The 21,446-nt window shown below is 40.8% G+C and overlaps 2 protein-coding genes and 1 non-coding gene across 7 annotated transcripts in view; 2 read left to right on the top strand and 1 right to left on the bottom strand.

The window, feature by feature from the left end:
- Positions 1-11,133, top strand: part of LOC115739112 (eIF-2-alpha kinase GCN2) — a 29,226-nt gene extending 18,093 nt beyond the window's left edge. For 2 of the 5 annotated variants that reach the window (XM_030672024.2, XM_030672021.2), the window contains exons 23-30: positions 6,378-6,486; positions 6,560-6,696; positions 7,184-7,291; positions 7,693-7,778; positions 7,880-7,985; positions 8,097-8,219; positions 10,363-10,491; positions 10,646-11,133. In XM_030672024.2, the coding sequence (XP_030527884.1) occupies positions 6,378-6,486; positions 6,560-6,696; positions 7,184-7,291; positions 7,693-7,778; positions 7,880-7,985; positions 8,097-8,219; positions 10,363-10,473 (780 nt within the window). In that variant the 3' untranslated portion in view covers positions 10,474-10,491; positions 10,646-11,133. Of the gene's footprint in view, positions 1-6,377; positions 6,487-6,559; positions 6,697-7,183; positions 7,292-7,692; positions 7,779-7,879; positions 7,986-8,096; positions 8,220-8,341; positions 8,477-8,589; positions 8,779-10,362; positions 10,493-10,645 lie in introns of those variants that run through there. The other 3 variants (XR_007196632.1, XR_007196633.1, XM_030672023.2) reach the window with 3 other exon arrangements.
- Positions 11,134-11,783: 650 nt separating this feature from the next.
- Positions 11,784-11,855, top strand: TRNAT-UGU. Its single transcript has one exon. It is a non-coding gene; the product is annotated as a tRNA-Thr (tRNA).
- A 502-nt stretch (positions 11,856-12,357) lies between these two features.
- Positions 12,358-16,055, bottom strand: LOC115739268 (serine/threonine-protein kinase-like protein ACR4). The gene has a single exon (XM_030672273.2). The coding sequence runs from the start codon at positions 15,296-15,298 to the stop codon at positions 12,518-12,520; it is 2,781 nt and encodes a 926-aa protein (XP_030528133.1). The 5' UTR covers positions 15,299-16,055; the 3' UTR covers positions 12,358-12,517.
- Between the last annotated feature and the right edge of the window lie 5,391 nt (positions 16,056-21,446).

The following is a 21,446-nucleotide window of genomic DNA, read 5'->3' as shown; positions in this document are numbered from 1 at the left end:
ATTATTAATGATCCGCTAAAAAAAAAAGGTGATAAACACCTTTTATAGGGTGTTATCCTAACCCTAGCCCAACTAGGAATCGAAATATCAAAAAATCGAAAATTACAAAAGTGCCATTGAAATAAAATTAAGCCCGAAAAATACTAAAAAAATAGGAAAACCCATTTAGACATTCTCGAATCGTCAAAATCCATCGTAAGTCACGGCCGAAGGCGGTGAGTATTGATCGGGACGTCGTCTCGCTCCAGACGGCCGAATTTAAGCTCAATCCGATGTCGTCGACCCAATCCGCCGGTTCTAGCCGCAATACTGTTTGGCCTTCCGATTGGATTTACGTCGATCCAATCGATCCAGGAATGCACTACTAATGACATCCGCATCATTCTCCTTCACTTGAGAAAAACTCGTTCTCGAGTTAGAATCGAAATCCGGATACATCGGTTCGGTTGACTCATGGAATGGCGACAAATCAGCAACATTAAAAGTGTTGGATATGCCCATGCTATGTGGAAAGTCTATAATATAAGCATTATCGTTGATTCTCCCGCTAACAGTATAAGGCCCGTACTTCTTCTACTGCAGTTTGCTTTGTAAGATCTAGTCGGTAACCGCTCCTTACGAAGAAATACCATGACCTGATCACCAACCTCAAACACCTGCTTTCGCCTATCGGCGATCGCCTTATACTTCTTATTAGCTTCCTCCGACTTTCGTCTGACTTCATGAAGCACCTCCACAACCTATTTAGTCATATGATCCGCCGCAACACTATTGTCCGCTTGCTTAGGCAATTGTATCAAATCCAGAGTATGCTGAGGCGCCTTTGTATAAACAACAAAAAATGGCGACCTACCAGTAGAACTATGGACTGCATTATTATAAGCAAACTTTGCTTGGGATAAAGCGACATCCCACCGCTTCGGCTTATCTCCACAAATGCTTCGAATCAAGTTTCCCATAGTCCTATTGACCACTTCTGTCTGACCATCGGTTTGCGGGTGTGCTGTGCTACTAAAATTTAAAGAAAAGTCAAAGAGCTTCCACAATGTCCTCCAAAAGTGCCCCAAAAACTTTCTCTGTCGGAAGTAATAGATTTAGGCACTTTATGCAAGCGAACCACTTTTTTGAAAAATAATCCGGCCACATTTATCGCATCAGACGTTTTCCTACAAGGAATGAAGTGTGCAATCTTGGAAAACTTGTCTACCACAACAAAAATAGAATCCACGCCTCTTTGGGTTCGTGGCAAACCAAGCACAAAATCCATAGACGGGTTTTTGAATATTTTGCCAGGAACAGGTAAAGGCAGGTATAGATCTATATTCTTAGATTGCTCCTTAGCAATTTGACAAACATAACATTTTTGCACATACATGCCGACGTCTCTACACTCATGGGGCCGGTAAAATCGCTTCCTAATTGCAGCAATAGTTTTGTCGCGTCCCCGATGTGCAGCTAATCCTTCTTTATATAAATCACAAATTACCTTCTCTCGTAATGAGGTTCGAGGAAGCAAAGCTGATTACCTCGCATCAGATAACCATCCATGGCATAGAATTCCTGCATAGGTTGACCAAATGCACATGTCTTCCAAATTTGCCCAAAGTCATCATCACCTACATAACAGTCTTTTAGCCGCTCGAACTCCAGAATGTCTTGGCTTAACGTAATTAAAAAGTCAACTCTTCTGCTCAATGCATCAACTACTACATTCTGCACACCCGACTTGTGTCGTAATCCGAAAGGAAATTTTTGTAAAAATTGTCACAACCGCGCATGCATATCTTTGCTAATCCTCTTCTGACTATTCGGATACTTCAAAGCTTCATGATCGAAATATAGCGCGAATTCTTTTCCAATCAGATAATGCTCCCGTGTCTTTAAAGCCCTTATGACAGAATAAAATTCTTTGTCATAAGTACTTTACTTCTGCCTCGCGTCGCTAAGCTTATCACCGAAATAGCAAATTGGTTTGCACTCTTGAGATAAAACAACGCTTATGCCTACTCCACTAGCATCACAGTCCACTTCAAATAGTTTATCAAAATCGGGTAACGCAAGAACAGAAGCATTACATAATTTTTCTTTTAATATAGCAAAATTGTTCTCGTGCTTCTTCCCCCATACAAACTTACCTTTCTTCATACACTCGGGCTGCAATAGTACTGAAGTTTTTAATAAAACACCTATAAAAGGTAGCCAGCTCATGGAAACTCCAAACTTCATAAACCGTTTTAAGAGTTGGCCACTCTCTTATTGCTCTTACTTTCGCCTCATCCACCTTTATTCCCTCAGCAGTAATAATAAATCCCAAGAATAATAGCTTATTAGTCAGAAAACCGCACTTCGTAAGATTTACATACGACTTATTAATCGCAAAGTCAGTCAACACTTCCCTTAAATGCATCAAATGCTCCTCCTCTGTTTTACTAATAAATCAGGATATCATCAAAATAAACTACGACGAATTTGCCGATAAAAGATTTCAGAACCCGATTCATAAGCTTCACGAAAGTGCTTGGAGCATTAGAAAGCCCAAACGGCATCACCAACCACTCGTATGACCTCTCTTTTGTCTTGAAAGCTGTCTTCCACTCATTGTTAGGCCAAATACGAATCTGATGATATCCGTTCTTCAAATCCAGCTTCGAAAACCACTTAGCTCCATGCAACCTATCCAGCATGTTATCCAATCTCGGAATTGGAAACTTGTAGCCCACGATTATCTTGTTGATGGCTTTGCTATCTACACACATCCTCCAACTCCCATTTTTCTTTGGAGTTAACAAAGCAGAAACAACAAATGGACTCATACTATTCTGAATATGCTCCTTTCGCAGCAACTCCTTCACCTTCTCCTTTAGAATCTCGCTCTCCTTCGGACTCATCTTGTAATGCGGTAGATTAGGTAGACTAGCACCAGGAATTAAGTCTATATGATGCTGAATATCGCGCATAGGAGACAACTCGTCCGGAATCTTTTCGGGCATCAGCTCGCTAAATTCCTCCAATAAAGGTCTAACTAATTCAGGTTGCTCCTCCACTTGTAGTTCAAACTCTGTCTCAATTGCCTGCTTCACTATCAAAACATGAATTTCCCTCGTCTCCTTAATTTCATAGTCAAATTTCCTTGTGAGTGTAAGGAAATTACTTTCGGCGATCTGTTTGCTTTTGTTCTTCAGAGGCAGCAATGTATACTTCACACCATCCTTCACGAGACTAATACTGATTGCTCCTCCCCGAATGTTAAGTATCTACATCAAATTGTCACGGCCTCCCAAATAACACATGACATACATTCATGTCTACCACATCACAATACAATTCATCATGATATTTGCCAATGGAGAATGGAATTTTACATCGCTCGCTCACCTAAATGCTTTCCGCTCTAGACTTAATCCATCCTAACGTGTATGGGTTAGGATGCTTCTCCACGCTTATTCCTAGCTTATTCACCGCCTCCTTCCCGATAATGTTCTCCGTGCTCCCATTGTCAATGACCATAGCGAAGATTTTTCCCAAAATGGTGCATCCGGTTTGGAATAACCGATGGCGCTGCGAATTATCCTCCTGTTTTGGGGTTAACATCATCCCGCGCACAACACAATTCACCTCCTCCTCTGCCTCTTCTTCGAAACCATCCTCGTTGCCATCCGGTTCACAACAATACCCATTTTCCTCCTCTTGTCTCGCTGCCATGTTGATCGTATTGCTTTGAGGGCATTCATTAGATCCGTGCTCGGGTTGATTACATCTATAACACTTTATCGCCGTTGGTTTAGCGTAAGGATTTGGGTTCGCAGATTTCTGCATTTGCGTTCTCATATCCCTTGCCTCGTTCATAGGGCGCTTCTCCACCTCCTTATCATCCCGACTCCGCTCCGTATTATAACGATTATTGAAGCCGCTCTTCTTTACGTAACCGTTTGAACCGCTACTCTATAGTTCTCATAGCCCCTCTTATCCCGTTCTTGCTGCATCAACTCTGCCTTTATAGCCATATTCTTCGCTTTAGATAGTTTGTGCAAAAACTACACTCCAATCTTATCTCGAATGAAGGGCTTCAACCCATCGAGATATCCGGCCACCTGTTGCCCCTCCGTCTCCGATAGATTATTCCGCTCCGCCAATCTTATAAATTCCGCCGTGTACTCATGTACGGTCCGATTGCCCCCGCCGGCAACGTTGATATTGTTGGAACATGATCTGCTCATAATCGGGAGGAAGGAACTCCGCTTCAAAGAACCTCCTTATCCTCCGCCAAGTTCGAATTCTCTCTTTTCCTTCTCTCTCTCTCCTATTTTGCAATCTCTCCCACCATGCAGATGCACTCCTCTTCAATCTATAGGCGACTAGTCGCACCTTTTTCTCACTAGGGGTTTCCATATAATCGAAGAATTTATCTATATCAAGAACCCAATCCAGAAATTCCTCTATTCCCGGACCTCCATTAAAATAAGGGATATCGACTTTTAGTTTAACGTCGTTACCTTCACGATCGTTGTAGCGTTGTCCGCCATCTATTCTTTCACGATCGTTGTAACGTCCCCTTCGAATTCCTCCATAATGATTCCCGTTTGCATAATCATCACGTTCTTCATCCGAAACTTCGGTCTCCTCTTCTTCCGAACTCTCTAAATAAAGAGGATTATCTTGCTCATGGACAGGAACGGGCCTATCGACAGGGTCACCGCGAGCAAAATCTGCACCCGGCCTTACGCCATGTCGCCGATTCCGGTTCACATCAACGCCGAGATCCTCAAATCGATCCGCTATCTCATCAAATCGCTCTTCAAAACGATGAAGGCCTTGATCAAATTGTTGATCTATGCGTTCCATTAAACGTTGCTTCAAACGTTGCGGCGCGTCGTCCCCAAGGATTGGGGCTCCGGTCTCCCGAGCATCATCACGAAGACCACCGCCAGTCGCCATAGGCTCTGATACCACCTGACCCAGTGTTCAATGAAGATCGCAAGTAAATCCTTGCTAAAGAACGAAAATCTCGAAAGAAATCTGTGAATATTATTAATAATCTGCTAAAAAAAAAACGTGATAACACCTTTTATAGGTTGTTATCCTAACCCTAGCTCAACTAGGAATCAAAATATCAAAAAACGGAAAATTACAAAAGTGCCACTGAAATAAAATTAAGCCCGAAAAATACTAAAAAAAATAGGAAAACCTATCCAGACATTCTCAAATCACCAAAATCCATCGTTAGTCATCGCCGAAGGCGGTGATTATTGATCGTGACGCCGTTTCACTTCAGACGGCCGAATTTGAGCTCAATCTGACATCGTCGACCCCATCCGCCGGTTCTAGCCGCAACATCGTTTTGCCTTCCGATTGAATTTCTGTCGATCCAATCGATCCAGGAACACACTACTAATGACATCCGCATCACTTGTGCCCAAACCGTACCATTTTGTAATAAGCAAGTATCAAAAGATGTATAAATAATCTCAAGCATTAATTTTTCTTCTTTGGGCCAAAGAAGCACTGTGCAGTTGTGTTCGTATGGACAAATGGCGCACATTAGCTTTCTTAATAAAGCAGAAGTTTGTTGCTGAAAAATATTGGTGAAATGCACATAATCATAGTGCAAGATGTTGATGATTTTCCTCAAGGAAAAAAAAAAAAGAATCTTCCATGTGGATAAGCTGAATTGGATTAGTATCAAGAAATGAATTTCTCTTAAGATAATTATCCAAAAAAATTCTCTTAATTTCTTATTAATGCTTGACATTAGCTAAAAGCCTAGATAGCAGCTTATTATACATTTTGTGGAAGTGGGAATCAGCATGTATATCCATTGGGTACTTATGAATTTATTGTAAATAGAACAGCTTAAGTATCTTTAATGCTTTGAATTATTCTTTTTTTATTTATTGTAACACCGGGAACACTGAAATTTAACAGAGTCTTTGTACCTTTTCGTCTTATGTATTTCGTGGAGAAAGTGTTCTCGTGGTAAAATAAGAACTATTAAAGTGGTTAAATGTTATACCACACATGCATCTAATAGTTTAAGCTTTTAGAACAATTGGGAATGATGTGATAATTTCCATGATATCAGAACCGAAGGTCCTAAGTTTACATCTTTTCGTGCCCTTATTTTCGTCCCCAATTATATGTTTCCATGCTTTAGTCTTAGGCAAAAGTCTAGCCTATGCGTGAATGGGAGTGTTATGGTATTTAAAGATTGAACCACACCTTTATCTAATGGCTCAAGCTTCTGTAACATTTGTTGGTGTACTTGTATACGTGACATTTGCAACATGACTAGTATCAATGAGCAATCTAGTGGAGTATGCTAAATGTTTTAAATCATGATTATCTGTGTACATCTTCATGAGTCCTATAAATTCTTTCAGGAACTTAAACTGGGAGAAGCCATTGTCAATAGATTGCAGACTGTGGGCTTAAGGTTCTGTGGAGCTGCCGATCATACTCTTTCTAGACTCCGGGGTGCCCTTCCAGCTGGTATAACTGATGTTATGTCTTTTACTTTCTTTGATGGATTCTATTTTGATCATTGACGACACCTCCTTGGCAGATAAGCCTACTCGCAAGGCGCTTGATGAATTGTCAGATCTCTTTAGTGATTTGAGAGTTTGGATGATTGAGAAACATGTCTATATTAATGCCTTGATGCCACCGTCAGAGTACTATCATCGAGATATATTCTTTCAGGTATTTGAATTTATACTGTTTATCGGAACTGTTCGTTCATATGGAGTTGAGTACTTTGAACATCTGGTATGTGACCCTGGTATAGTTCTGTAATATAATGTGCTCCTATTCTAGTCTCAAAATCGTAAATGCATGTGGTATTTGAATGTTGAGTTTTGTGTAGGTGTGTTTGAGGCTCAACACTACATATTCCTGTTTGAAAAGATTGCTTGTCTTGAGTAGTCTAAATGTTTCAAATCTGCCTCTGAGCAACATTAGTGCTTACAAACAGGGTTCAGGGACTGAGATCCTTATGGTGACATGTGGCTTGTTGCCTTTACTTGCATTGTGTTGACTATGTTAATTCTAAACTGAAATACAAATGCAGAATTTCCGATGCTTTCTCTGTACATTATCTCGTTCCGTCAAAAATCCAAAAAACATAAGATAATCCATTTTCAGACATTGGACAGATCATGTTGAGTTGTATGCTATTTTGTTTTCCCAGGTACATTTAACACGGGAAAACAATGCTGGATCACTTTTGGAAAGTGCATTACTTGCTATTGGTGGACGCTACGACTACTTGCTTCATCAGCTGTGGGAACATGAACATGTAGGTTCTGAGATTTCCCTTTGCAGCTTGAGTCTCTTCACCTCATAAGCACAAAAGCACACACTTCCACTTATCTATCGTAGTCCTCAGTCTGGAACCCCAGAATCTGTCATTTCTTGATTCACTTAAATCACACGGTCTGTCCCAAGGATAGGTATTTTACTGCCCATATGTTATTCCAGGATATTCCTCTTAGGCCACATCACCTCAGTCTTTAGTCTTCTTTTGCGGAAAACTTCACGAGTCATTGTTGTTTCTGTGAGCATTTGAATTTGTTTCTAATTTTGGCCTACTATTTTGATTTGCTTCCTTCACCAATATGACTGCATTTTGGACATGATAGTTCTTGAGCTCGACTACTGTTGGGTTTTGCTGTTCTGACTGTGCCTTTTCCTCCTCAGAAAGCAAGTCCTCCAGGTGCTGTTGGGGTAAGTTTGGCTTTAGAGATGATAATTCGGCATTCATCTATGGAAATGAAACCTTTCAGGTAACATCTTTCTGAAATTTTCACTGGCTTCCTATTTTCAGTCATTGACCATAGGTTTTCTCATCTGATATTCATTTTCTTCCCTCCATTTCTTACTCCTGAAGAAATGAAGCTGGCACCAGCGTTCTCGTATGCTCAAGGGGAGGAGGTGGTTTGTTGGTAGACCGCATGGAACTTGTTTCTGAGTTATGGAAGGCAAATATTAAGGTTACCAAAATGGAAATTTCTGATGCTCTTTTTCCCTTTTCTCGTTATGCCGCAATAATCGGTTGCTTTTCTATCTGAAGCTCTTTTCTTGCCAATTATATGATGCAACAGGCAGAGTTTGTGCCACTACCTGATCCAAGCTTTACAGAGCAATATGAATATGCGAATGAACATGATATTAAGTGTCTTGTGATCATAACTGACACAAGTGTATCTCAGACTAATTCAGTTAAGGTGAGTCTTTCCTTGCTGGAACTTGGATCAATAACTAAAATTATACTTCTCTGTCAAGAGTTGTTCTTATCAGAATATGCTAAAATGGCAGCTCAGAAACTTAACTTCGTACCTTCATATGCCTTGACCTGTGAAACTCAAGTTAGATGCATCCATCTGTGCTGTGCTGCTGCTTATTACACAGTTCACTTTCTCGTCTTGGACAAATCCCATAAAACATCAGCAGTGAAGCTAGCTTTAATTATTTGTTTAGGGAGATACTGGCACTATTTTCAAATTTTTCCCTCTTATGCAATTCTTTCATGTGGCATACTTTGCTTTTACTTTCCATGGAATAGTAACTAAGAGGATAAAATTCCCTTTGGGATAGAAAATTTCTTTTGGGGCGATTCAGAAGAAAGCACGTTTGGATTCTAAGTATACATGTCTATTTTGAATGGAAGAATGGGTTAGCACCGGATTTGGACTGAGATTGGGAAGCTTCCGATGTTCCATAAGATTCAGATGTCAAGTCCTGTAACATCTGGAGCTATTGACCAGATACTGGATCTTGGCGCCAGTAAATCTACTCATTTTGTTGTTTGAACTCTGTAACTAAGTTTTACTGGTGAAAGTATGGACATAACGTGAAAAATGTACATTGTAAACATCTAGAAGTCTAGGAAACCATGCATCCGTATGCCGATGATCAGTGTTCTGCATAACTGAAGTGCAAACTTGTACTTATTTGCATCTTTGCCGGTGAACGAATTGCCTGTTTTAACCAATGAGAGAAGTCCAAACTTGCTTATGTTTTTGTTCACTCAATACACATAACTGTCAAGCAAATCAAACCATACGATCTCCATCGGGATAAGTGCAGATACAGGATTTGACGTTATGGCCGTTGATCAATCAAGGACTTGCGGTTTTATTTTAGTCAATTAAGGACTTAAGGTTACAAAGACCCGAATCAGGTTTCAAGTTTGTAGTCAGTGAAATTTAGGCATCAAAATTCTGACGTGGTTCCCACGTGGAATATTTAGTCATCTGCCACGTGTCATTTCCAATGCTTGAATTCCATTGACGGCGAGCTTGAGATGTAATTGTGTCTTTTTTTTAAATTTTAAGTCCTTAATAAACCAAAATAAAATCTTAAGTTTTCAATTGACCAACGGCAAACCCTTAAGTTTTGTTTCTGCACTTATCCCAATCTTCTTCCCACTCAGAAAACAAACTGTTGACTTCATGAACTGCTTTGTTTTGCTGTACCTTGGCCTAACTTGGACTTTAGAGAAGTTATTATTAATCGAGTAAAGAAGTAGAAGAATTAACTATTTAGGTTTTGGCAGCCGTGTTGATGATAATTTCTAGTTTGGGGATCATTTTTTTTTTTTAGGATTAATGTTATTATTCTGCTAATTCTCTTGTCGAAATAAATGCTCACTCAAAAGAAAATTGTAACTTGGACTTAGACCTTTTCCATTTTTCATTTTGTCTTATATTCATTTGTACTAATCTTCGGCTGCACTTTTCTTGATTGCTTTATTTAGTGTCAAAACTGATAATACCAGCTAATCAGAATGTTGATGTGGATTTTTCTTGCTCATCTTTTGTGCCAAATCAATCTCCCAAATGATCCACTCGAATAAATTGTTTTGAATTTTCACTTGAGGCCTGCATAGGAAAATGTTTTCTGCTACTTTGCGCTATAATTACCATCTCAATTTGAGATTAAACCTACTATATGTAGCATCTGATTTGCCAGAATTAATACACACGCTCTCACATAAGACACAGGTAAGTAGACACGTATGCATATATTTGTATGGCTTCTCACATGTAGGCAATGTGATCAACAGGCTAAAAGAAAAAAACTTAAGAAATCCTTGAATGCATGTTGGGATGTGAAGCCTCTTGCGCCACTAGTTGAATTTAGGTTTTGATGTTGATGAACCATGTGCAAAATGAAGCAAATAAGGAAGGACTAAGGACTGCTTGCACTTGTTTGGAGAAGTCATCTGACAAAGATGTAGTTATCCTTGGTTCCCAAGAATTATGCATTTCAATATAGTCTTCTACCTGCTCTATCGCATTAGCGTATCTCAATTGTATTACATTGGGTGTCGTCAAGGGTATTCGATTGAACAGTCTTTATCTCCAGGTTCGTCACATTGAACTTAAGAAGGAGAAGAACGTTGAGAGAGAGAGCCTTGTCAAGTTCCTGGAGGAGGCTATGTCGAAACAATTTAGAAACCCGTCTATCTGGATTTAGGATGCTATTGCAAACCAGGTTATTGTCAAGTCTGTCACCTCCCACTTTTTGCAATGAAACTCAATTTGAGCCATAAAATGGTTCTCGGAGTTTGATACATGCTGGTTCGGTTTTGTTACCTGGGCAATAAATTTCAGCCCTAAGTCTTATTTGACATGGATTGTTTTTGCAGATCTCATGCCACAGTAGTATTTAGGACCCCAGCAATCACTCCAGGCTCTAACGCAAGAAAATCAGGCCATTTTTGCAGGTGTTGGTTCTTCTTCAAAAATTTTCCCCAGGTTCAGTCGTTTCCGTATACACTGTACAGTCACTCGGAGCGGGAAACACGGGATACGAACTTTTCTTATACATGTAAATGACCACAGGCTTGCCAATTTCACAGCATAGGAATAGGTAATAGTCACCAAGTCAGTCATTAGTTCTGTTTTCATCGTCTTTGGTATTCTTTTTTTCCGTTGTCCAGAAAACGCACTGCGTTGACTGCGATGCTGTTTGTCTCTCAGACAGACGACGGTGTCTTTACAAAAATGTACATTTGGCTTGCTAGCTGTAAAATGGATTTTCCATGTTTCGGCACTTCCTTCAACAGTGCAAGTATCGAAGCGGAATTTTTGGTGGGGGACTGATTTTTCTCCCCCCACTTCAAGCTCGCGTTCATATGTCGTAAAAGTGGGATTTGAAGCAGCAGATAGTAGTAGTAGGAGTAGTACTGTAGTAGTATACGCCATGCTACTCAGCTACACGACCGAAGGAAAATATTATTGGGCATAATGCAGGGATTGAACAGGCTAAGAATACACATAAATCCCTATTAAGTTTTATACCGCTCGTAGGTTGAGCAGTAAGCTTTTTTATTTCAGACATATTGCTTAGCAAAGCAAACTGTAGGTCATAGATTGGAGCAAACTGTAATTGACCTATTCATTGTAGTCACATTCAACAGTGGATTATTAAAATTACTTATGAGGCCTAAAAGTCTATTTGGACAAGTGAGAATAAAAAGGTAAGTAGTTAAAGCAATTTGAAATCACGCATTAACGCAATACGGTCTATGCTTTTTTGGCAAAAAATGACTCGTTATGACATGTCAATTAGACGGAATAGCACGATAAAAGATCGCAATTTCTTAACAAAAAACGAAGATAACTATAAGTGAATCTGTCCTTCCGGATGATCCTTGGTCTCGTTGGGGATAATCTGACAAAATCTGACTGCAGTTTCCAGAGGGGAGCCGTTGTTTCCGCTGTTCTGACAATAGTGATCGAATGGAAATAAATAGACTTTATAAGCATGCAACATTAGGCAAAGCCCCTATAGCTCAGTGGTAGAGCGTCAGTCTTGTAAACTGAAGGTCCGTAGTTCGATCCTGCGTGGGGGCAAGCCTTTTCTCCCTCTCTATTTTTTATTTGGATTTTTTAATTAACAAGCAATTAAAAAAAAATTAAATTTTGTAATGTCCAATAATTGTCTACTGTCACGATGTCATCAAATATGAATATCTCTATTGTCTACTGTCATGATGTCATCAAATATGAATTATTACTTATTCAGTATGCTTAACAGATGTCCCAAACATTGAACGCGATTCTTTCTATTTGTTTGTCTTATTTTTTCATTGGAATGTCCTATTTCTCGTTTGCAATAAGAAGAACCGTACTATATGAAAACAAAACCTCAAAAGTAGATGTAAATTAGTTCGAAACGCTTAAGAAATTCATGAATTTACACACTGCAACAGGGAGGGGGGAAATGAAAGAAGCAAAGAGGCACAGAAGGGAATGTATGTAAGAATTCACCAGGAGATTGATTTATCCAATTTCTTGGCTACCCTTCATCATCTGTAAAATTTATCACAATGACTGCATCCTAGAGGGCCCCCCCTAGAAAAGCGAAAAATACAAGACAGATAATTAAAAAAAAAAAAAAAAGGGATACATTGCAAGTCCTAGAACGTGAGTCAGAAACCAATGCAAAAAAAGAATTAACACCCTCCTCCATAATTTCCTCCTTTTTGTGCCCTTTACAATTCCATCCACCATCCTTAGAAATTGTGCTGCAAGAACAAGTTCTCTTGAGGAGAGGCAGGCCCTATCTCCTCCTCCAGCCTCCTCAACCCGTCCCCGACCCCGGCCCCGGCCCCCGCCGTGTTCTTCGCCTCCAAGTTCTTCCCGTCGATGTCGGCATCCGACACCGAGGACTTCCTCCTCTGCGACGATGTCACGCTTGGGAATGTTATCCACGACGGTGCCCGGAACTCGAACCTCTGGTCCTCGCCCTCCCCTGCATCAGCCTCAGATACCGACCGGTTCGATGACCTTTGAGATGACTTCTTGTGCAATCTACTGCTTCCCAAGACCACCTCGGTGGGCAATATCGGTTGCTCGATGCACGGGCTGCCCATTAACTGTGCGAGCGCTCGTTCCAGCGCTGTGGTTACTTTGTCCATGGACGGCCGGTCCTTCCCTCGCATCCTCACACATTTGCAAGCCACATTCGCGATCCTTTTGAGCGCTTCGAGATCGGATGGCCGCTTCAGGTCCGGGTCTAAAATGTTCGAAATGTCCCCGGTCTTAATAAGAGGAACAGCCCATTCCACTATGTTACCTTCCTCGTACTGCATATCTATTGCTTTCCTGCCACTAAGGATTTCCAACAGCAGAACGCCAAAGCTGTAGACATCAGATTTGGTGGTGAGGTAGTGAAGCCGATAGTACTCAGGGTCGAGGTACCCGAGAGTGCCCGCTGGCAGCTCGGCCAGCGGCGAGCTGGAGTCGACAGGGCCCAACAAGGACAGGCCGAAATCAGCCACTCGCGCGTTGTGCTCTTCATCGATTAGTATGTTCGAGGACTTGATGTCCCGGTGGATCACGGGCGGGCAAGCGTAACCATGCAAGTACTCGATTCCCCGAGCGGCTTGGACCGCTATTGTGACCCTTCTCACCCAGTCCAGCCTCTCTTTCAGGGCCTTGTTCTTCCCATGAAGGTGTTGGTGCAGTGATCCATGAGCCATGAATTCATAAACCAGAAGTCTCTCCCCGCCTTCTTCGCAGTAGCCGAGCAAATTCAGCAGATGGGCGTGGTTGAGCCTAGAGAGCAGATCCAGCTCTGTGCGGAACTCTTTCGAGTTCTTCTGCTTATCCGGAGACATTATCGCTCTCTTCACCGCAACCACGGTGCCGTTTTTCAGGATCCCCTTGAACACGCACGAGAAGCTCCCCTTTCCCACTTGCGACTCCTCTTTGAACCCGCCAGTGGCCCTTTCTAGTTCCTCGTAAGTGAATGTCCGAGCCCTTTTGATCTTGAGCTCATCTAGCTCAGGATGGCTCATACTACTGTTCTGTTTCTGGAAAGGAGAACTGGTCGCGATTGATTTCTTGGCTTTCGAATCCATTGCCGAGCACTGACAGTTCCTTATTCGATAGCGGACGTATAAAACTGCAGTTGTGGATACAACAATGACTAAGAAGACTGCAAACACGATTTCTGCAACAATGACCGGCAATTGCAGAGACCAGAATCTCTGGTTCGTCCTTCCATTGACATTGGCATTTGAATTAGCAGAGCAATTTGAGAAGCAATCGGCGGAGAAGCAGCTAGAGCAATTGTACTCACATTTCCTATCAGATTTCATAGTGCATTCAGCAGTCTGGTACATCCCGGTAGGACAGCCGTTGCTGCACGGCAAGCAAACTCTGGAATCCGGTGAGCTACATGGAGCATTATCTTGGCGAAATTCATAGGTGCCGGGAGCACAAGGAACCGATTTGCAGAGCCCCGGTGAGACGGCGACCGGAAGAGAAGTAGGAAACCCCAGACCCCAACACACGGGCAGCAGGGATTTCTCGGCGAGGATGCCACATGTGAAGTAATTTCCAGCTGCTATTTCAAGAACCTTGGTGTTGCTCGGAGCTGGGGTGCTAGGTTTCACCACGAAACCCCAACAGATTGCCTCCTGGTCGACGCTCTTGATCCCGCAAGCATGGAACTTTCCTCCCACAATGGAAGTCATCGGATCGCGAGGTGGCAAGTCGACATTTCCTTGGTTGGAATACGATGAATACGCCACCGAGATTTCCTCTTCGAGCACCAAGCTTCTTCCCCAACAATAGACCTTAGAACTAACACCGTCAACAATCCCACAAACATGGTATCCACCTGCTGCAATTTTCTTAAACTTGATGTCCTTTGGAACTAGACTGATCACACGGCTACTTGTCTCATCGCCCCAACAGTAGACCGATCCATTTTGAGCGAACAGCCCGCAGTTAAACCCGGACCCTGCTGAGATAGAATGGATCTGCCCATCAACTGCATAGCTAGCAGTCATGTTATAGCCCCAACAGTCCACAAGCGAAACGTTCCGGCGCCTCCCCGTCAAGGGCTTCCTCAAGCCACACAAATGGTAATCGCCTGCACTGATTTCTTGGTACCGAGCTCCTTTCGTAATGGGCTGAGGCACACCCATCTGTATGTAGGCACTGCTTCCCCAGCAATACGGCTGGCTAGAATCCAAAAGGAGGCCGCACACAAATCCATCGCCTGCAGTCAAGCCGGCAAGAGGGAAATGGCCTGGAATGCCATATATTATCGCAGTGTTCGAGCCGTAACAGGCCGCGAGATGGGACCCGTCCGAGTTCAACCCACAGAAAACAGGGCCATTCTCGCCGTAAGAAATGGCGATGGAGGACATAGAACCAAGGCCCGAAACTAATCGCAAGACATTCGGCGAGAGCACCAGATTCCACAAGAATCCCAGAAACACTCTGTTACTACTAAAAATGGAGATGAGGAGATCTCTGACCAAACTGCTCAGAGATGCCATCACATCATAAAGCACAGCTCAACAAGTCTCAAGACTCTTCGAACGTCCGCCCCTCACTACATTTTCCTTTATGACTTTCCACAGTGAATCACCCAGGTTGAGTTAGACATGAACATCTCTAACCTCAAATGGCAGAAAACAGGATATTCACTCCACAACTGGGAAGAAATGTCTTCTTCATTTGACTTTGAAAGGCTGAAACAAAACTAAGCAAATCTCACATCCCACCTAAAAGCCAACAACTGTAGCAGCATTGAACCATGTCAGACCTTTGCTAATAGCATTTGCAAGGAACCAATCCAGACAAGAAGCACACTTACAGCAGGATTTTTCACCCTCTACCAGAATCATCAACTTTTCCATTTTCCCTTTGCTCCTTCCATGACCCAAGTAGGAGTGAATCTAGTGCCTTTTTCCACCCACTTTCTTCAACTTCATTTGAAACAGAGACATTTTGACCACAAACCAACCTGCATGAGAGTTCTCAGAAGCTTGTGATGGCCATTTTGAGGTTGCTCTTCAGACAACTTCTCAACACATCAGATTCTGAAATGGGCTTCAAGCTGGTGGGGAGAAAAAAAGTCTTGCTTCCAATTCTTGTTCTGCTTCAGACAGCGTGTGTTGGTGGAGTAGATGAAATGGGAAAATGCTTGAGAGAGAGAGAGAAGAACATCACATCTGGTTAGAGATGAGAGCTTGAGTTTCTGGACGGTGGTTGCTTTGCACTCTGTGTGGGCGTTTGAGAGAGAGAGACAGAGAGACAGAGAGAGGAGTAAATGCCATGAGACAGCAGGTTCGCCAGGATGGTGCGAAGTGTAGGTGAAGGCATTAAATGAGAGAGTTAATGCCCATTTGATCTTTTTTCATGCACACACTCTCTTCCATTACTTCCCCCTGCAATTCTCTCTCTCCCCCCCAAAAAAACGTAAAGTTCGAATTTTTTTCACCATCTTTGGTTTCAAACTTCATCTTTTTGGAGGGTGATTCCGTCTCCATCTTGGTTTTAACTTCTTGCATGCATGTTATGAGCAGAATAGAGCTAAAGCTCTTTTGGGGCGTCAGAATCCCCAGTCAAACCAAACAAAACCGAAATAAACAACTGGGAAAATAAAACCGTCCCCATTTTCCCGCTATGACAAAGACAATTTTTTTTGTTCTTTAGCATTTTGCTCGATTAACGCTAATAAACGCACTTATAATAATGTGGTCCGCTTGTGTCAAATAAAGCTCCAATGCCAAATTAGCTGTTGAGATGCACGTGCAAGTTATATAAAAGAAATCTCACTTCATAGTTGGCTCATAACTCATTATCTTAAATTTTTGAGTGAATATCGATGAACTTGTACGTGGACTCTCTCTCGACAATCTTCTTGAAAATTTATTGTGCGCGCTCCCATCAAGCAGTATGGGAATCGATAGTAGATTGGTAGGTCTTCAATCTGTTCCGGATATTTGGTGAACCATTGTTCATGTTAGATTGGCGTATAGATGAGTTTAATATGATAAAAGAAATGAGTTACCAACTAGGCTCCGTTTGTTTCACAAGGAAAATGTTCTATATAAAATCGTCAAGATATATATTGATTATTTATTGCACATATACATTGTCAGAAAGAGCAATTAAGTCATTAAGGGTGCGCATAACCACATTTCCGAAGTAAAATTTCTACGTCAGAAGTGCTTCTGGAACAAAAATCCGTTTGGTAACGTAACTTCTGAAGCGTTTTTTTGCTCGAAAAATAATATTGGAGCCACTTGAAGAAATAAAAAAAAAAATTACTTCCCTTCAAAAGTTAAAATTAGAAAGAGACATTCCGCAGCCGGTGATCGTTGTCCGCTGCCAACGAGGACCGCCGCCCGTCGGCACCCGTCTCCTCCCGTTGAAATTAAAAAAAATTTAAAAAATAAAAAACTATTTTTAAAAGAATAATAAAATATTAAAAAATTATAATAAATTTTCGCTAAATTTGTATTGCATGAAATTATTTTAGCAACATCACTTTTTAACGAATTATAAGAAATAAATGCTACATGATTTGGTTAAATGGTATCCCACAAGACTCAATCATGGCAAAGTGAATCGAGCAATTGACCCAATTCATGGTAGACAGGGTTAAAAGGGGAATCGAATCACCTATACCTACAACAAAGTAGAGTGTAATAGTATTCAGCGCAAATTTAATAAATAGACATGAGCATAAATTTGCATTTAACTTTTCTCGAATAACATGTATTTTAGGTTAGGATCAATAATTTTTCGTAAAAGATTTTATGCTAATTATGTTTCAAAAGTAGAACACACCTATATATATATATGTGTGTGTGTGTGTGTGTGTGTGTGTGTGTGTGTGTGTGTGTGTGTGTGTGTGTGTGGGGTCTATTGACGGGGCAAAGCAAAAGGCCCTTTGCATGGCCACTAGCGAGGGTTTGAGCAAGCCCGCTCAAGGTGGGGAGAAGCCCTTGCTAGGGGTAGTGGTTACACAAAGGTTGGCTACCCTTATTGGGGTGTCAAGTGTTTACTAAATCATCCGTGATTAAACATCTTATATATATTTTCTTTTATTAGTCGTCCGCTCTTAATATTTCACCAGCAAGACGATTATAATCATTTCAATATGGTAAAGTCACACGGTTTTACCCGTATGGACCTTCTCGGGAATATCGTTATATATGTCTGTGTATGCAAATTAATCATGTATTAAATTAAACTTATTAAAGTTCGAATATCCATATATATATATATATATTTGTGTGTGTGTGTGTGTGTTTTCCACGTGTAAATTATGTGTGAGTATGCCTTGAACACAAACCCTGATGAGACCAAGCTCTCGATCTGCCTTAAAAAAAACATCAATTTCAGAAATTTGGATTAAAGAAGAGCTGTTGTCCCCTTATTTTCCGACAGCCAACTCAAAGTACGATGAGAGTTCGAAGATTAAGACCCACTTTAATCATTTAATTAATTCATGTCTTTGTTCTAATTCTTGTCCTCTTCTGATGACACTCCCATTAAATTATTTATTGCTTGTTTTATTTTTATTTATTTATTTATTTGTAAACTCCCCGTGCCACCGATATTTTAGGGTTTAGAACAACATAAACAAATAATCTCACTTTTTTTTTTTTTAAGAAAATGGAGAAGTAGAAGAGTTCTTCACGTGACTATGGATGCGTTGGCGGTCACAGCAAAAGAAATTCAACATTCTCTGAGGACCTTTTCATTTTTTTTCCCGAAGAACTACTTTCGAGTGTGATGCAATTAAGTGAAAATTTCAAATAAAGACTTGAAATATTTTATTTGTTTCAAAGGACCTGACCAAGAGTATTTTAGTCATTTACATATTATGAATATTTTCCCTTTTTTTTCCTTTTGTTCGTTCTTTTTTTTTTTTTTCCCATTTTTCTCCCTTCCTCTAAGGGAACGGCCACTGGTGCGATGGCCAGCCACTGCCTAAATAGGGCAAGCGTCGCCTAGCCCAAGTGAGGCCACCCTCGATGGCCGTAGGCGAGAGCTACCCTCACTTGCAATCGTCGAGGGCGACCTCGCCTAGGCGAGTCTTGTGGCCAATGAGGCTGCCCAACCCTAGCCCGTGGCCAACCATTGCGTCGATGGCCATTCGCTTCCTTGAAGGAAAAAAAAAGAGGAAAATTAAAGAAACAAAGAGAATGAAAAATATTCAAAAAAATATAAATGACTAAAATACCCTTGATCAAATCATTCTTCGAAACAAAGAGGGCATTTCAAGCCCTTATTTAGAATTTTTCCTGCAATTAACTATCATGAAAGAGATGTCTAACTAATATCAATCATAGTTAATTATTAATCCTAAATATTTTTTAGGCAAAAATGACACTAAAAGTGTTAATATTTATGTACGACGCTCACTTTAGTGCCAATATTTTTTTTGGATGACTTAAATGCCATTTTTTTTAAATGGTTATTTCGGTGCCAACTTCGGTGAACTTCGCCGAAAATCTAATGTGGCATCTACGTGGCGGAGCATCCTAGTCAGCAAAAAAAAATAAAAATCAATAAAAAGTCCATGTAATATTAAAAAAAAGTAAAAGTAAAATAAAAAACTAAACTTTTTTTTAAAAAACCCACAAACTTACAGTTGAGCGGCAAGGGCCAGCGGGTGATGGGTGGGGGGTGCCTCGAGGGGGTCACCGAGCCTCGGCATCCCCATGTTTGGCGTCCCCCGCCGAGGCCTCGCCAGGGGTCAACGAGGCCCGGCTATGGCTGGCCGAGGCCTTGCATACCCTACTACAAGGATCAACTTTGCCCATATCTGCACAAGATCGGAATCGCCCAGCCACGACCACGCCGAACGGTGGCTTGGAGAGGTCGAGCCTTGCCGTGGGGTTTGTGAGGTCTCAACCAGCAACGGCCGTGTCTCGCCGACCCCCTCGAGTACTCCCCCACCCATCGCCGGCCGGCGATGGTGGGCGGCGGTGAGGGCTATGTGAGCCCTCACCGCTTAATTGCAAGTTTGTGTGTGTGTTTTTTTTATAAGTTATTTTTCTATTTACTTTTAATTTTTTTAAAAAATTACCTTAATTTTTAGTTTAAAAGTCCACGTGGACTGAAATTTAAAAGAAAAATTATCACGTGGACGCCATGTGGACATACTTTAAAAAAAAAATCCACATGATATTAATAAATTAATAAAAAAAAATGCCAATGTACTGTTTCGCCAGAATTGGCACTTAAGTTATCGTTTTTTCTTCCGATTTGGCACTAAAGTGAGTATCGTACACAAATATTAGCATTTTAGGTGTCCTTATGTCATATTTTTTATTAGGCTCATTGTGTTACTTGAAGATCCACTTGTTTTGATTGTTTGTAATTGCATGTGGCGCTCTAGCTAGTTGCAAGAATTGCATGTGCCCCCCTTTTTTTCGCATCGACATTAATTTAAATGGAGGATTTGTGTATGCGTATTTTAGACTTACACAACACGAAATACAATTAATACTGATTTTTTTTTAAGTTTAGCTCTCGTTTTATTTGACTCTGAAAGTTAACGTGGGCATTTCATGAGTCGAGTTCAAAAGCTTATCTACCTAAAGTGTCACTTCTCGATTTAAAATTAAAAGACAATGGACTTGTATTATCAGGTGCCGTTTATTGTAAAATTAGTAAATTTGGAAGTACATCGAGAAATAGTCACGTGGCCACGAAAAAAAAAAAAAAACATCCCATTTTTGAAGACTAATGTCTCGATTTAGTCCATCTATTGATAGGTGATCAAGTTGGTGTTTACACATTCCATAAGATTTGGATGCATTAAAAGGCGTGGACCATCTTTCTTTTTACCAAGAAATATGGATGGTTTCGAAAACATTGACCGATTCAAATGATTATCCGAACGAATCAAACTAGACCCGAAAATAGAAATGGAAACATCGATCAGTAGGGGGACCAATATTTAATCCCTCTCAATAACGTAGAAATCGAAATTCGAATTTCTTTTAATTACTAGTCAAATTTCTAAAGAAGAAGCCAGTAATTTCCTGGTCCATAACAAACGGGTCTCTCTGCGCTGTCATTCTGAGAGGAACTTCATTTCTATAAGTTCTCTCCGAATTGTCTCGCGAAACGTCGTCGTCCAAGCGACGACGAGAATCCCAGTTGCTTTCTTAGAGCCCCACAAACCCTAATTGCATTAATTAGGGTTGATATTTCATTTTCTTATTAATTTTTTTCGGGGATTTCGATTCTGGGTATGTGTGTTTTCTGGTCAAGCCCCTCATGCCCCTCATTAAATACCAACTTATGTTGTTAAATAAATCATTACACAACTTGACCCCAAAAAAAAAAAAAAATCATTACAAAAGTGAAAGACAGCTAACGTAACTTCCTACGAACATGTTCCAAAACAATATCTTTTGATTCCTACTCTTTTTTTTTTTTAATCCTACTTTTAATGCGATCGATTTATGAAATTAGATTTTTAAGCGAGACTATACCCCTTTGATTGCATGTTACAAAAAAATTATTTGCAATTTGTCAAATCGTTTGATATGTCGGTTTAGCAAAACGATTTCTACTTTAATTAGCATTATTACTGACATATCGAAACGTAAAAATTGAATTGACGACCTAATAACCGACCTAGATTTAGTTTTTATAGGTCTCAGCAAATAA

Source organism: Rhodamnia argentea, chromosome 10 (assembly GCF_020921035.1).
Source record: "Rhodamnia argentea isolate NSW1041297 chromosome 10, ASM2092103v1, whole genome shotgun sequence".
Taxonomy (NCBI): Eukaryota; Viridiplantae; Streptophyta; class Magnoliopsida; order Myrtales; family Myrtaceae; genus Rhodamnia; species Rhodamnia argentea.
The sequence above is the reverse complement of the archived record's forward strand: the minus strand, read 5'-3'. Positions and strand labels throughout refer to the sequence as shown.